Source organism: Talpa europaea, assembly GCF_964194135.1.
Source record: "Talpa europaea genome assembly, chromosome: 10".
Taxonomy (NCBI): domain Eukaryota; kingdom Metazoa; phylum Chordata; class Mammalia; order Eulipotyphla; family Talpidae; genus Talpa; species Talpa europaea.
In genome coordinates this window covers 75,902,617-75,919,382 of record NC_140077.1, presented here as the reverse complement: position 1 = coordinate 75,919,382, position 16,766 = coordinate 75,902,617, and the positions used below count along the sequence as shown (strand labels likewise).

The 16,766-nt window shown below is 49.2% G+C and overlaps 1 protein-coding gene across 7 annotated transcripts in view; it reads left to right on the top strand.

Moving 5' to 3' along the window:
• Positions 1–11,341, top strand: part of NAV1 (neuron navigator 1) — a gene marked incomplete at both ends in the record, with an annotated part of 168,655 nt that extends 157,314 nt beyond the window's left edge. For 5 of the 7 annotated variants that reach the window (XM_084244935.1, XM_084244934.1, XM_084244931.1 and 2 more), the window contains 14 exons: positions 936–1,057; positions 4,217–4,413; positions 4,662–4,854; positions 4,941–5,109; positions 5,360–5,457; positions 5,619–5,714; positions 5,950–6,109; positions 6,554–6,789; positions 7,498–7,652; positions 7,788–7,859; positions 8,326–8,522; positions 8,965–9,083; positions 10,169–10,366; positions 11,246–11,341. In XM_084244935.1, the coding sequence (XP_084101061.1) occupies positions 936–1,057; positions 4,217–4,413; positions 4,662–4,854; positions 4,941–5,109; positions 5,360–5,457; positions 5,619–5,714; positions 5,950–6,109; positions 6,554–6,789; positions 7,498–7,652; positions 7,788–7,859; positions 8,326–8,522; positions 8,965–9,083; positions 10,169–10,366; positions 11,246–11,341 (2,108 nt within the window). Of the gene's footprint in view, positions 1–935; positions 1,058–1,717; positions 1,727–4,216; positions 4,414–4,661; positions 4,855–4,940; positions 5,110–5,359; positions 5,458–5,618; positions 5,715–5,949; positions 6,110–6,553; positions 6,790–7,497; positions 7,653–7,787; positions 7,860–8,325; positions 8,523–8,964; positions 9,084–10,168; positions 10,367–11,245 lie in introns of all 7 variants that reach the window. The other 2 variants (XM_084244933.1, XM_084244929.1) reach the window with 1 other exon arrangement.
• Positions 11,342–16,766: the final 5,425 nt, after the last annotated feature.

Genomic DNA, 16,766 nt, shown 5'->3' with positions numbered 1-16,766 from the left:
ATTAAAAATCCATGAAAAGCTTCCTAATTTTTTGAAGATTGTTCAATTTTACAACATATCCTTTCCAGATTGTCCAGTGTTCCCCAGGGCCTCTGCATGTTCTTTTTCTTCAATCCTAAATGCTTTTTTCCAATATTCCAGTGTTTCAACCCTCAACCATCTCCCTTGTTAATGGGTCTTTAGTGCCTTTACAGACATTCTCAAAGGGCTGAAAAGATTTTCTACCCCTCAGATGAGAAAACTAAAGCTCATTTAGGTTAAATACAGGGCACATGGTTAGTATACTTGGCCTTGGATCACCAGGTAAGTATATGGCTGAAGGAAATCATGAAAAATTGCCGGTTGCTGTCTCCCTAAAACTGTAGAGGGCCAGCCTTAGTCGAGCTCTTTGAGACCCATTCAGTCTGAGTCTACTATTTTGTGCCACTGCTCTTTCTCCTGCTAGACTGGAAGTTTCTTGAAAATAGGAATTTTTAAAAAATTTATTTTTACTTATTTATGCATATAAGAACTGGAGTGTAGGCCAGAGGTGCAGGGGGTAAAAGGATTCACCAGAGACAGAGTGGGGAGCAGAACAGGCAGAGCTACTGAAATCCACTGCTGAGGGGCACAGCGGGGAAACAGGAAAGGTCTGCTGCACCATGTGGGTCAGCTCCCTGGCTGGGGATCGAACTCATGCCACAGTGGCTGGCAACAGCTTGATAGCTCTGAGACTTTTTAAGCCTTGTGCCACCAGGGAGGCCCAAACAGGAGTAACTTCTACCTTAACTTTCTTTATGCTGATACAATTGGCTCTCAGTGTTGAATGAATGATCCAAAAAGTGAATCACATGGACCTGGGAATTGATTAGTTCTCTTCTCCTCTACCTTCTGCAGCTAGACTTACCATAAGTCTCATGCTTTCTTTGTTCTTTCCACTTGCACTTGTTCCCTAGAACTGCGGATCAAGAGACAAAACTCTTCTGATAGCATCTCGAGCCTCAACAGCATCACCAGCCATTCCAGCATTGGCAGTGGCAAGGATGCTGACGCAAAAAAGAAGAAAAAGAAGAGTTGGGTAGGTAAAGGATTTTGGGGAGGGGACCACATAGAAGCACCTTAATGGACCACATCTACTTCAGTGCAGGCAACAGAGCTTTCCAGGATTGGCCAACATAGAGTCCTTCTAGTGCTAAAGCCCAGTTTGAAGCCTGCTCACAGCCAGGTCTGCTAACCTTTCCTTTTCTCCCTGTCATCCCCGCTTGTCCCCGGGCCCCCTCTGCTCTCCGTGGGCTCTCCATACATCCAACCAGGTCATACATATTTGGCAACAGAAGGAAAACAAGAAATATCCAAAAGTGAACACCTAGAAGCCCCCTTCCGCAACTCACCCACTTCCTTCTATACCCTGGAGAGATTTTATGAACAAAGCCATTCATTCTTTGGTCCAGAGATAGTTGTTGGTTTTTCTCCCCAAATAACCTTATTCTGACTTTGGGTGACCTTTCTGAAATCCTTTAGGCAGATCTAAAGCACTCTCAGCTCCTCTGTTGCCTGTGGTAAGAAGACCCCCAAATGGAGACCCCCTCGCTCCTCTGTCCCCTGTTCAGTAAGATGGGCCCACAAATCTTGGTGTAGCACAGATAGGTACCTGCTGTGTGAAATGAGTGATTAAGTGTTGCTTCTTTTTTTTTCCCCCCCTTCAAAATGCTGACTTCAAATCCCTATTTTTTTCCAGGTCTATGAGGTAAGAGACCCAGTTCCTCTCCCTTGTTTTCTCTTTCCCTTTGCCATACCCTCCCTATTTCCAGAGCAACTCCCTCCCCCTAAAAAAAGAACAGCCACTCATAAAACTAACAGTCACCACTACCCCAGAGTTCCTAACTCACTCCACTGCATGGTCCATCCCACTGCCCCACGTGAGGACAGAGGAGTGGCCTGGTTGGGGGCCAGGTGGGAAAGTCAAACAAAATCCTCTTCTCTTCCCTCCTGTCTTCCCCCACGACAAAAAGCAAATTGAGCTCCTTCTATCCAGAAAAAGCTTTCTTATTTTTCATCCCATCAAAACTATAAGTCTAAAAAGGAAGAAAGTCACTGGCAGATGGACATTATTTTGACCACCTTTTCCAGGGTCCAGTTCAGTCTGGGTCCCGCCTGAGGATTTAGCTCCAGAGTAGGGTGAGCCAGAGCCAGGTGAGGCTGTGATCCAGTGCGGGACCCCTGTAAGTGAGCCGAAAGCCTGAAGCCCTCTGAGCATCCATGAAATTCCAAAAACATTTCAGGGATTAGAGTCTCGTCTAGGACAGATGCGAAGTGAACCCGGAATTTCCTACACAAACCACTCACCGGGGGCTACTTCTCCCCCATTCTGTCATTGTGCTAGATATTGTGAAGGATGTAAAATGAGAGTCTGTAATCGCCGTCATTGAGAGTCCTGCAGAATTGCTGGGGAGCCACATCGTACATATGACACCGATAATGCAGCAGTGCCAACGTGCTCAATTCAGGCCATGAGTGCTAGGGAGCTCATAGGTGAGAGACAAGTTAGAGAAGGCAGCGAATCCCCCCAAAGAAGGTAAAAAAGCAAAACGAGAAGGGATTGTGGCTGACAGAGAAGAAGGTGTGAGGATGCTATCTGCAAAGACACTGTCTGGTCAGAAGGGGAGCAGTGGGGTGAGGACAAAATCAGTCTGGCCAGAGCCCTCAGTGAGAAGGGTGGAGTATATTCATGATGGGCCTAAAATGCCAGAATATATATTTAAATTTGATTCTTTAGCATTTCCCAAAGTGTGTTCTCCACGAGTCTACTGAGATGCATATTTAAAAATGATGTCATCAAAATTGATAAGCACCGCCTTCTCTATAGTGCACATCAACACAGGAGCTCTCAGATGCCCCTAACGAGTCCTGCCTCGTTTGGTTTGATCCATTGTTGCCTGAATCCTCCCCATGACCGCAGTCAGCATCTCCCAGCAGTTCTGCTTTGGGGATACTGGCCCTCATACAGCACTGCTCTCACTCTGGGTCTTAATGATCTTAGGAGACGTTCCTGGCAGATTTTGGTCACAGGACCTCTTTCTGTACCTTTGTTGGATTAAAAATTAAGAAGCCTAAATTCTAGTCCCACGCCCCCCTTTAGTTATTCAATCTCAGGCAACTCAACTCTCTGGCCTTTTCAGCCTCAGTTCTTCATCTCCACAGAGAATTGGGCTCTTCCTTCAGTACTTCTGAAACCTAATGGCTCAGTGTGACCGCTCCCCGCACACACACTAGTGGCACACGTGCTCTCTCTCACAGCCCGTTGCAGCCAGCCTTGGTCCTCCTTCGTGTCCCAGCTAATAGAGACCCCAACACACCCCACCAGCTCCAGCCATCCTGTCAGCCCTCCTGTGCTCTAGGAGAGACATTTCAAAAGAGCACCCTCAAATTTTCCCTCCTTTTCTTTCACTGTCCCAAAGACCTGGTTTGCCTTTCTCCCCGACAGCCTTCGACCCCCCTGACTCTGTCTCTTGCTGCCATCTCCGTGTCCTTGTGTGTGTGTGCATGCCGCGTGGACGCATGTGAGTGGGTGCGGGACAGGATCCTGGTTTGCATCTCCAGCTCACCTCCCTAACAGCCAAGCTCGTCAACACCTAAGATCACACAGCTGGGGGCAGATTATAACACCTCAAGGTCTCCGAGGGATCGCTGCTTATCCTAGGATATTTGAGTGGAAATAGAGAAAGCGCCTCATGTGGTCATGTAAACCATCCTGTGCTGAGCACGGGAAACTCGCTGCCACTCCTCCTGGTGACTCCGCAGAATCGCGTGGTTGGTTTCTGGTTGATAGACGCATCGTGAACGCATTCTGGGCTGTGAGCCCTGGTCAGAGGTGGGTCCCGAGGCCCTAAGTGAACTGGATCCTAGACTGAGCTGCTGCTGGTCTGCTGGAGCAGGTGGAATTGGATCACTGAGAGGTGTACCTTGTGACCTCTGGGGGCTCAGTTCCCCCCTGAAAGAGAAAAGACCCAAGAAATTCCCATAGCCTGTCATAGCAGCAAACAATATTCTACTCTTTCTCTCAGCGCTAATTTCTAGGCAACTCTTCTGTCCATATTTCGTTGAAGCCTTAAAGAGCAAGGCTTAATTCCAGCCAGCGAATCCCCTGCCTCTGTACCTCTGTCTCAGAGGTCCCGAGCATCCTCCCCCATCCCATGTGGAGCCTGATGTCTCTTTACCCGGATCTGCTTTTTTCTAGCTTCGAAGTTCCTTCAACAAAGCCTTCAGTATAAAAAAGGGACCCAAGTCAGCTTCCTCATACTCCGATATTGAGGAAATTGCCACCCCTGACTCCTCGGCCCCCTCATCCCCCAAGCTTCAGCATGGCTCCACGGAGACCGCCTCACCCTCCATCAAGTCCTCCAACTCGTCCTCTGTGGGCAATGATGTCACTGAGTAAGTGACTGTGCCACCCGCCACTCGGCCTGGCACCTATGCGAGTCGCTGGCCACGCTGCCAGAAAGTCCCTCTGACCCTGGATAAAAGACACCCCACTCTAGACCTCCCTTGGGCAGAGGAAACCTTTCCTCTCTCTACCCATTGAGCGTGGGGGCAGCAGAAACCTCAGCCATCACCTGGGCCTCGGGCCATCTCGTCACTCTCACACTTGCCTCCGGCCTGGCTTGACTCTCACTTTCTTACAGGGGCCCTGCTCACTCAGTTCCCCATACAAGGCTGTTCCATGCCAGCGAGGAGGAGGAGCCGGAGAAAAAGGAGGTGTCAGAGCTGCGCTCTGAGCTGTGGGAGAAAGAGATGAAGCTGACAGACATCCGCTTAGAAGCCCTCAACTCTGCCCACCAGCTGGACCAGCTCCGGGAGACCATGCACAACATGCAGGTTAGTAATGGGCAGAGCGTGGTGGGAAGGGGCAGCTGGCTGAGAGTTGGCCGCCCACTACCTGACCCTGTTTGTCCCTGCTACAGTTGGAGGTGGACCTGCTGAAGGCGGAGAATGACCGGCTGAAGGTCGCCCCGGGTCCCTCCTCGGGCTCCACTCCAGGGCAGGCCCCTGGGTCCTCGGCATTATCATCCCCTCGCCGCTCGCTGGGCCTGGCGCTCACCCATTCTTTCAGTCCCAGCCTTGCAGACACAGGTACTTGTTGGGGAGAAGAACCTACAAGGGTAGAGAGAATAGAGGGGTCCCCGCAATACCCTCCCTAGTGGCATCTTCTTAGGTCAGGGAGGTAACACGCCTCCAGTCATTGTCAGGAAACACAGAGAGAGGTTTAACCCTCTGAACAGAGGGCTTTTGTCTCGGGCTGCCTCCTGGTGGTAATCAGAGTTACTGGAAAGGATTAGCTTGCGGGTGCCCTAACACCAACAGTCCTTTCCACCACCCGCAGACCTCTCACCCATGGATGGCATCAGTACTTGTGGGCCAAAGGAGGAAGTGACGCTCCGGGTGGTGGTGAGGATGCCCCCGCAGCACATCATCAAAGGGGTAAGGAGCCTCAGGGAGGGCCGGTGAATGCTCATTTTTATCCCCCCAAAATCTGGGTGCTGCAGCGCCCCCAACCTGTGTGCTTGCTCCTCGGGCCTATAGCCCCTCCTTTCTTGGAGTGACCCCACTGGGCCTCATGTGCTTCTCTCATGACCTTGCAGGACTTGAAGCAGCAAGAATTCTTCCTGGGGTGTAGCAAGGTCAGTGGAAAAGTTGACTGGAAGACGCTGGATGAGGCTGTTTTCCAAGTGTTCGAGGTAAAGAGCTACAGGCGCTCGGGGCAAGGGTCCCCTGGGGTGATGCCCCCCACTCTCCACCCCCACCCCAGCACTGGGTCATGGGGACCGTCCATGCTTAATGGAGAAATGCTGAATAGGAAACTCGTCCTCCCTATCCTGCATTGCCTTTCCTTCCCTCTCATATTCTTTTTTCTGGTGACTTTTACATCTCTGTGTTCCCGCTGTTCCTCACCATCCTCTCTCTCTCTGTCAGGACTATATTTCGAAGATGGACCCAGCCTCCACCCTGGGACTGAGCACCGAGTCCATCCACGGCTACAGCCTCAGCCATGTAAAACGGGTGTTGGAGGCCGAGCCCCCAGAGATGCCCCCCTGCCGCCGAGGTGTCAATAACATATCAGTCTCCCTCAAAGGTCAGTCTCTGTCGCCTGGGCTGCAGTGATATGGGGTGAAGGAAGGAAGAGGATATTAGATCAGTCAACATACATTCATTCAACAGGAATTTAGCGAGAAGTTACATTAAGACCCTGACTTGCTTAAGTATCGTGGGATCTAAAACGATGATTAAGAGCCAGTGTTGGTGCTTTTCCCAGGGGCACTTTGGTTCCCCGAGAAATGTTTGCCAAGTCTGGGCTTCTCCCTCCACCCACGAACCTGCAGCTCACACACACAGCTCACAGCATGTCCCTGAAAATAAGATCTGTGTTTACTAAACATAGGGGTTCTGGGATCCCTGTGGAACCATGAGCAAGTGGCTCTGAGTTTTTTCAGTGGGCGTCCAGGTAAAGACAGGCAAGCCTGCAGGGTGCCTGGCCACCCGCAGGGCCCCGGTCAAGACTGTGCCTTCTGGGGTTCAGGTCTCAAGGAGAAATGCGTCGACAGCCTGGTGTTTGAGACGCTGATCCCCAAGCCGATGATGCAGCACTACATAAGCCTCCTGCTCAAACACCGGCGCCTCGTCCTCTCGGGCCCCAGCGGCACCGGCAAGACCTACCTGACCAACAGGTTGGCCGAGTACCTGGTGGAGCGCTCGGGCCGTGAGGTCACGGAAGGCATCGTCAGCACCTTCAACATGCACCAGCAGTCCTGCAAGGTGCCGAGACCCCTGCCCACCTCTGCCCAGGCCTTCCCGCAGCTCCCCCAGGCCCCTGGCGTCCTCCTCCCTCCCTGAAGCCAGTTTCTCTCCAGCCTTGCCCTTGCCTCTGTTAAGTTCCTTTCCCTTTTTTATGAGTTTTTAAATTTTTTTCTTTTTTTTTTTCAAACTCCTCTCCCTTTAGTTGATCCTTGGCCGAATTGCATGCCCCGCCTTCCCCTTACTCTCTGCCAGTCCTGCAGTCCCATCCCGACCCTTACTTCCTCCCCCTTGGCTGTTGTTTTCAGTATCACTCTCAGATGTAGGGCTCTCTGGGGAGAGGCACTTGGAGCTAAATGTACCATGATGGGCTAGAATCCAACTGTCCCCTAAGCACATGCCGACACTCTGGAGTTGGTTCAGATCCAGGCTCTCCCCACCTGGGGAGGCATGGCGCCATCCAGAGAAAATTCTTTTAGGGAATAGCACATGTCCCCCACCTTTGGGGAGGGTGGAGGCACCACTTGGTAAGAGGGTCACTTTAGGGGCTGTGAGGCCTCTGTTTATCAGTCTCTGGTGGTCAGCCTCCACGGTCAATGTCCTGTGTGTCATGCAGGAACCAAAGGCCCAGGGGACCCAGAAATAGCAGAGCATCTTCAAAACCCTTCCTCCTAAGGCTGGTGCGTGCTCAGTGTTCCTGATGCTGACACACCCCGGCTTTGCTTCCAGGATCTGCAACTGTATCTCTCCAACTTGGCCAACCAGATAGACCGGGAAACAGGAATTGGAGACGTCCCCCTGGTGATCCTATTGGACGACCTGAGTGAAGCAGGCTCCATCAGCGAGCTGGTCAATGGGGCGCTCACCTGCAAGTATCACAAGTGGTAAGTGAGAGTCAGGGCCCGCACATCCTCCCCGGCAGAGAGAGAGCCTGCCCACTCCAAGCTACAAGCTGTCCACTGGGTGTGTGCATAGAAAGCAGTTGCATTAACAATGAATCTTTTTTTTTCTTCCCACAGTCCCTATATTATAGGTACCACCAACCAGCCTGTAAAAATGACACCCAATCATGGCTTGCACTTGAGCTTCAGGTAAAAACTGTAGCCCTGGACAAAACTTCTGACACACTGCAAGAGTCAATAGACTAGCTTGATCCCAGGATCTGGCCAGGGGGCAGCAGATAACAAGAGTGAGAACTAATCAGAGCCTTCTAGACTGAGAAGAAAGAGTAGATGTATTGCCATTTCGTTACCGAGTGGAGAAGGAGCTTGAGAGAAGGAAAGGACTGCACTGCTAGTGACGCAGTTAGACCGCTCGAGGCCAGGTCTCTGTTCCCAAGCCTCATGCGGGTTACTGCGGTTGGACAGTTATCTGCAGCAAGCCCCTGACCTGAGAATTAGCTCCGCCTGCCCAGGCCACTGCCCTGAGTTCAGCTGAGCCCACTATTACTGGAGGGAGACCCAGCAGGCTCTTGTGGGAGGCAGGCAGGAGGAGGGGCAGGCTGGCAGAAGTGAGTGCCCACAGCCACTCTAACCCCACTCTCCCATCTGGCGGCAGGATGCTGACCTTTTCCAACAACGTGGAGCCAGCCAATGGCTTCCTGGTTCGTTATCTGCGGAGGAAGCTGGTGGAATCAGACAGCGACATCAACGCCAACAAGGAGGAGCTGCTGCGGGTGCTCGACTGGGTGCCGAAGCTGTGGTATCATCTCCACACCTTCCTTGAGAAGCACAGCACCTCAGACTTCCTCATCGGTACTGGGGTTCAACTTCCCTTTTCTACGTTGCCACTTGGGGGTGCTCCTGTTTCTTTCCAGAGCCTTCAGCATGTAAAAGACTTGCAAGTCTCGTAGCTTCAGATTTAGAACCACTGAAGTATGAGTATTACCATGATTTGGGTAAAGCTGACCCAGCTAATGGGGGAAGTTGCTCGCAGTTAAATGGAGGGAAAGTATTTACCAGGGAATTGACAAGCTCTCCTTCAGTTCCTCAGCTCATTTCCACCGGGTGAAGCACTGCTTATGAAACGGCCAGCCAAGCGGGCAGCTCCCACTGTCAGCAGTGTCAGTAGGGCCCAACTCTAAATTTCAGTCTAGGGTTATCAGACCCCTCTGCCTGGTATTAAGGAGCAAAAGCGGCAGCAGATTGGGAAGAGCTGGATTCTCAGCCGTCTTCCTGACCTCATCCTTTCCCCCAGGCCCCTGCTTCTTCCTGTCCTGTCCCATCGGCATTGAGGACTTCCGGACCTGGTTCATTGACCTGTGGAACAACTCCATCATTCCCTACCTGCAGGAAGGCGCCAAGGACGGGATCAAGGTGAGCTGACCTGGACTCCGTCTCCAAGGTCAGGCTGCCCCTGACCTGATCTCCCAAAGTAGAAATGCTTCTCCAGTAATAGACTTGGGCTGCTGAGACTGGACAGGTTCCCTTCCAGGCAGATGGAGTCGGTGCTGGACAGACTGAGCCGCTTTCTTGGCTCCTGCCACCATTCAGCAAATGGCTCCACGACCACAGCCTCAGGGGCAGTGGCTCCAGTTTTAGGCCTTCTACCGCCTCGCCAAACTCAGACTGCTTTCCAGGGAACAGAGCAAATGGTAAAAAAATGGAGCTAGAATGCTAAAGCCCTATTCTCACAGCCATAGCTTATTACTAACTACAATAAACATATTATTTTGGCCAAACTGCTTAACCTATTTTAGCATTATCATCTGTTAAAAAAGAGAGAGACAGATAATAAATTCTGCTGTGTCTAAATCACTGGGTTGTTTTTAAAGATGAAATGAAAGATGTTGTATGGTGCAAAAGATGTTGTATTTTTTCAAAAACCTCCTCAGTTTTCTCACTTGCAAATTAAGGCATAATTTTCACCAAAGCCCATTCCAGCACTAGTGAGTTATGATGCAGGACTGGACCCTATTGGCCATGTCTTTCCCATGAAAGTCATTTGTAACAGACATCTCCTGATGACAGGGCAAGTTTCCAGAGATACTATCTACAGATCGAGTCCAGAAATTACTACTTTATTTAATTTTGCATTGTCATTAATAGATTTCTAATTAAGCATTTCTATGCAGATAACATTTGTTTTCAAGAAAGTCAAAAAATTTTGAAAGGCTGTTGTCACTAAAATGGAAAACTTTCCAACTTGAAAAAAAAATGCTGAGATATTAGGTATGTGCAGGTTGTTTTAATACAGTCTGCCACTTTTTTTTTTTTTTTTTTTTTTTACCAATTTATACCACCTTATTTCCCTTGTTGAGAAACTCAAAGAAAATTCCACGGGAATCAGAGCCTCAAGGCCTTTTTACATTTGAGAAAATACACAGCCCCATCAGGAGGCTCCATGAACAGACCTCTGATCTCTGGATTCTTCTCCCAGTAACCACATGTCTGCTCTCCAGGTCCATGGACAGAAAGCTGCATGGGAAGACCCAGTGGAGTGGGTCCGGGACACCCTTCCCTGGCCCTCAGCCCAACAGGACCAGTCCAAGCTGTATCACCTGCCTCCACCCACTGTGGGCCCCCACAGCATTGCCTCGCCTCCTGAGGATAGGACAGTCAAGGACAGTACCCCAAGCTCTCTGGACTCAGACCCTCTGGTGAGTAGAAGCCATCCAAAAGTAAACCTAAGAATGTTATAGAATCAAGCTCTGCAGGCAGACCCAGATGGGGACCTGGAGGCTGGAGAATTAACAAGCTGAGCTGAGCATGAGGCCAATGAGGAACTCCACAACCAGAGAGTCCTGTGTTATGAAGATGGGGTATCTGACATATGGTGCAGCAGACCTCTCCTGTCTCATCTGCTGTTCCCCTTAACAGTGTATTTAGTAGATCTGCCTGTTCCCCACTCAGTCTCTGGGGAATCCTCTCACATATACCCCCTATGCCTCTGGCCTGCACCCCATTTCTTCTATGCAAAAAAAATAAAATAACTTAATAAATAAATAAAGATGGGGTATCTGTGGCCTACCTTAACATAAGTAATAATGCATCCCAGCAAGATGTATTCGGGCCAAGACCTGAGTCGGGTGACTCCAAGTAAGAATATGAACCAAACAAGCAGGACATACCAGCCTCTTTGCTGACACCCTCCTGTGGCTGCTTCAGTTCAGTTGGGCAAGATCTTACTGGAAGAAGTCAGCCTGAGGTGTTTTTTGGGCACTTCCCACATCCTCGCAATCATAGCAGCTGTGCAGCCTCCACTGGCCTGGAATGCCTGGAAGGCCTGGAAGGTGGTCTTGTTGTTTCTGGCATTACAGGTGGCATCTGATCTTGTGAGGCTGTCAAATGTGTGTCACTGTGCCCACATTTCGGGTAAAAGCAATCATCGAGGCTTTCACGAACCACCTCTAAACACTCTGGACTGGGAATCACTTATAAACCAAGGATAAGACTACAATGTTGTTTTTATGTCTCCCTCCTGTGGGCAGGACCCAGAATCCCAACCCTCGCTAATCTGTCTTTTTGCCCCTCTCTAGATGGCCATGCTGCTGAAACTTCAAGAAGCTGCCAATTACATTGAGTCTCCAGATCGAGAAACCATCCTGGACCCCAACCTCCAGGCCACGCTCTGAAGGTCCAGCAGTCACTGTCACCCCGGACAGCAGAACGCTGGCGTCAGCCACGTTAGCTCCCCCTCTCCCCCCTCCTGGCTCTCCAGAAGGAGAGAGCAGGAGGGAGGAGGAGGTGAAGGGAGAGGGGCAGGTTCTTGGTGCTGCACCTTTCAGAAGGATTGGTGGGGTGGAGCTTGGGAACTTGTGTCCCCTACATACATTTACTGGTCTCCTCATATGACTTTGGGGAAAAGATGATTCTGGGTCTCTTCTCTTGATTTCTTGTCTCAATTAAAAACTCCTGGGCTTTCTTGGGAGGAGTTCAGAAGACAACAACAACAAAAAATCAAACCTGCAGTAGTTCCTAACTGATTTTTAAGAACAACTCTGAGAGAGACAGTCCTGTATGGGGAAGTCTGAGGGAGGCAGAATCTCCCCTGATTTTCTCAGACCCTCCCCAGTTCCATCACCACTGCCAACAACTCTTCTCCCAGAGATCTGGCTGGAGCCCAGAAAAAGAAGCATGTGGTTTAAAAAAATGTTTAAATCAACCTGTAAACAGATTTTTAAAAAATGGAAACGATGACTCGGGAGAGAGGGAACCAGTTGCCAAGGTAAAGCGCGCACTGCCCGCTGCTGCCCTCTGGATGACATAGGGGATGATGACAAGACAGCTGCCAGCTGAAGAAGTCGCCAGACCACAAAAATAACATTACAGCCTTCGGAGAAAGCCCGCCAGCTGTCTTCCGCCTTCTAATTTAACATGCATGAAAGTCAATAAACCCTAGTTTTATATTTTTATTTTTGTTTTGTTTCTATTTTTCCCCTCCCATTTACCTATTTATTTTCCTTTTCTTTTTTGGTTTTTGTTTCCTTTTTCCATCTCCTCAGATACCCATGAGATGCTTAAGCTGCTTTTCCAACTTGGGCTTCTTTAGCTTTTCCAAGTGGAGTTTCCTTTGGAGAATCTGATGTCATCTCATAGGCACCACCCAGACACCTGCCACAGCACTATCTCTGGCATCCTTGGGGCTCTCTGAGACATGAATCACTGGCTCTGAAAGAGTGATGTCTCACAGGAACATGACATCCCTTTTGAGAAAGCCCACATTCTTCCCAGGAGCTTACCTGCCCACCCCAGGCATGCCAGCATATCACCCATCTGGACAGAAGATCTACTCTGACCTTCACCATGGACTGCAGGAAACGACAAAAGAACTCTCTGCCTGGTGGCCTTCTGGCCCCTCACTGCCCTGTTCAGACAGCAGCCACTTTGCCTGACTGAATCCAAAATCCCTAACTGGCCTTTACTAATGTCTTTGACAAGTGAGTATTCATTTACAAGAGACTGGACATCCATATGAGATACTCCCATTCAGAATATAAGGCGCAAGGAGTTTGATTTGGTGGCCAAAATCTGCCTCCCAGAGGGACTCTACTTTTACAAACATTGCCCGGAGATCTGATAGTCTATATTCCTTTACTCAACAAACATTTATTGTTTACTGAGTGCCAGCCACTAGGTTTAAAAAAATAAAAGGACAAGACCTGGGCCCTTAAGTTCATTCAGCTAATAAAATGTTAACGTCCACTAAATGCGCATTCCTGTTTCCTAACCCTTCAGAGTCATCTAAGAAATTAGCCAAAGTCCAAGTTGCCAGCTATAAGGAAGCCTGTGATGCGAAGTCTAATACCCTGGGGACAGTAGCTCTGGGATCAGTTAAGATGGATCCTAAAGACTATGAAATCTTGCTTGTGTGATGTGTGAAAGTTTGCTTCCTGCCACTTCTGAAGGCTGAGCTCCCTGGTGAAGTTTCAGGCTCTGCAGATCAGGGATGTGCAATGAACTCGGGCCCAAGTATTTGCTCTTCAGATTCCTAAGTAGCACAAGACTCTACAGGCATCCTAACCCACGCGACTCTGTCCCTCCCTAACCAAGGGGTAGATGCATCAGAATCTTCTACCAGAGTACTTTCATTTAGGTTCAAGAGATAGTCTGGACTGCTCCCAAGAAGAGTTTCTGCGTTCACCTGGTAGCTCCCAGGGACAACAGGGTCCTCTGTGGTGGAGACTATTTTTGCTATTGCTGCTAATTCCATGAGCTGTGAAGATCCCCAACCAACTCAGCTGTAAAATATGCAACCTGTGGTGGGAAGAGGCTGTTCGTCCAAGGATGGTGCTGAAATCACTGCCTTAAGGTCTCTGCTGTGCAGAATGAGGAGGCCCCAGAGCTGGGTGTTCCAACTTGGAAGAAAGGGACCGAGGCCTTTTCTGAACCCTATCCTTAGCTCCAGTCCCGTGACAAGGCTCAGACTTTACATGCCATCTGAACCAGGTGGCTGAGCCCTTATTCTCTGTTCTCTGGTGCTGCCCAGCCAGTGCCTTCTGTCATGGATGTTACTGGCTACTTGAGAAAAAGGAAAGGGGAAACCCCCTTCTTCCATTCCAACTGCCTCAGACCCCCAACGGGATTCTTGTCTCTCTGGTAACCACCGTGAATTTTATTTGGATCCTCAGCAGGTTGATTCTGGAAGCCTCTCATGTTAGGACTTTTCACCTCCAGTCCTGGGATCCACCACCCTCTACTCTATATTGACTGCTGCATTTAGCCCAGGTCTTCAGTCATTTTCCTCCAGAAAGTGTGTTCCCATCTGATGAGGTAGTGTTGCAGCCTCAGCTCCCCTCTGGAGCGTGGGGCCCTGTTTACAGTTGCTCACCTGGGCCCCTTGCGGTGGGGATCAGTCATCTCACCAAGGAATCCTGGTATGTGGCAACAGCAGTAGGTTGAGTCTCCTCATGGTGCTATAACCCCTTGGGATGCTCTTCCAGACTTTTCTGAAGCAGAAAACCTGAGCTCCCCCGACTGCCCTAGAATTAAAAGACAAGAGCAAGTATACAGCCTTCTCTGCTATCTACGCACCTGCTTCTTGGTTGAGACTACTGGGATCCCTCAGAAAAGAGAAAGTGGGCCCCTTAGCTATATTCTCAACCCTCAGTACCCTCAGAAGAATCCAGCCTGTCTAAGACTGGGATTTCATGCTCTCCCCTCTCTCTCCAGCCCCCAGCCCCATTCCTCTCCGAAGTTGGCTAGCAGATGACATGGTTCAGTACCCAACATCAGCCTATGGGGAGAGCCATAGTTCCAGAAAAGGGTCCTCACCAGAGTCCCTCACATTTCTGGATGAAGAAGACCAACATGTTTTATCCAGCATATCTGTTTCTCAATCCTTGCCTAGGCACTAAAAATAAAATACTAGGTAATTGGAGGCTAACGTGGGACCTGATGTCTCTGTGTGTCTCTTTCTCGCTCTCCCAAGCAGCTTGCTATTGTAGCTTCCTGTTTTCTGGAGCCTCAGAGAGTAAGCTTTCAAAACCCATGCTTTGTCACAGCTCTTCGGTGCTTATCTCTGTCTGTGTAAATCCTTATACCAACATCTTTTTCATGTAGTCTAACCACTAGGAAGCTAGAGGCTGGCGGGGAAGAATTTGCTATAAGTCCACAGAGATCCTACAATGAAGTCCCTGCTAGTTGGTATGCGAGGTTTTGGTCTTGAATTACGCATCTTTCAAGTAATCTACCATATTCCTTAAGGACCTAAGATAAAATAGTGGTTTTGTTGGTTTGTTTCATTTCTCGCCTTCTGGTTTTTCTGGTTTGCAAGACTCCAAGAGAGCCTAACCTTATCATCTCTTCACTAGTAGCTCCCTGGGACAGAGGATGTACCCCCTTTTAGTGATCCGAGAGTTACTCTATTCCTGTAGATGCCACAAGAATAGGAAGAGAGCAGTGGTCGCCTGCTGCTTCTCACAGACCCCTCACATCATCACCTGGGCCAGCACTCACATACAAGAGCCCTGCAGAGAGATGACATTTGCCTGGCTGTGTAGGGCTTAGTCCTACAAAGCAGGATCAAAGAGAGACCTATATGACATCTACATGGCAGCTGTTTGGGATAAGTTGTTCTTGTCCTAATCACACATTTAACACAGGGTTCGTGTTCTAAAGTCATCAGGATCACCAAAATGGGATGAGATGAGATGTGCTTTGGCAGAGGAAGCTTAATGGAGGTGGCTCTCCTATGGAAAGTGGCACCCTCTCATGGGGACCAGTAACTACTGGTGAGTTCTGGTTCACGGCCCCACTGAAGAGGCCACAAGTAATAAAATAGTCTTAGGGTCACTGTGTTCCCCAAAGCCTGAAGATAATTATGTTTCATAACTGAATCAGCTTTATATATTCATGAGTCCTAAATCAACCTGAAAAGGGATATAAGGGGCCATGAACTTGGTCTGCCCACTGCCAAGAGTCCATGTGTATGTGTCTGCTTAGCATAGTCTTGGAATCAAGCGCTGCTGGCTATAGACCTCGAAAAGATGGAAGAACACCAGTGGAAATTTGGAAGCTGCAAAGAGACCATTACAGTTGAAAATTAAACATATGTATACCGGGGCCTCCCAGCTTAATACTTTGGCCATGTTTCTTAATGATGATGCCACGAAGAATTTTCTATGGCCGTAGACATGGCAGTGAGTGAATGTCCCTAGTTCCTTGATTCAGCACTTTCTGTTCTCACAGCAGGGGTTCTCAACACAAGGTTCTAGACCATAAGTATCACTGGCATTTAGAAACTTGTTACAAGTGAAATTCTCAGGTCCCATCCCAGGCTTAATAAATCAGAATCTGTTAAAATAAAGCCCACCAATCTGTTTTAACAAACCTTCTTGGTAATTCTGAGGCATGCTACCGTTTGAGATTCACTGTTCTAAAGGGAAAGTCAAGTACCTGAGTTTCCCACAGTGAGGGTTTTAGGACCAGAAATAACAAGGTCCTAGGTCATGATTTAGACTTTAATTTCTGTCACTTTCTCCTGCTTCTGTGGGTGGAAGCTAGGGGAGTGTCTCTGTCTCCCCTCTTTGGAAACAACCTTCAAAGAGTCTCTGGCTCTGAAATTTCTATCTGCAAACTAAGGGCCTTCAACAGAGAAAAGCAGTTGGAGGTCTCTTCCAGATTGCTCTTCTGCTGGATTATTTGTGTCTACGTTCAGCCTTGGTCTGATTATGTAACAGGTTGGGCAAAGTTAAAAAATTCTGATTTGTGTTTCCATGACAACTTATTCTCCCAGCAACATCCCTCTCCCTTAGTTGAGTTATAAAGGGCAATGTCAGATCTGAGAACCTGTGCAGAACCTCCCTCCCCCGAGGCAGCTAGCAGCTAGAGGGCTCAGGCTCCAGAAGGCGCCCCCTTCCATACTCTGCTTGCAGACTTCAGCCAGATGAGACAGAGTTCTGGGGCACTAAGTCCTGGGGCTCATCCTTTCCATCCCCCATACCAGGACCTGGAACCAGAACTACTCAGCCATGGTGACAGAGTAAAATCCTTAAAAATCTGATTTTAAAGATTTCCACTCTCAGATTCTAGCTGATGGGGCCAAGTGGGAGAAGGCGC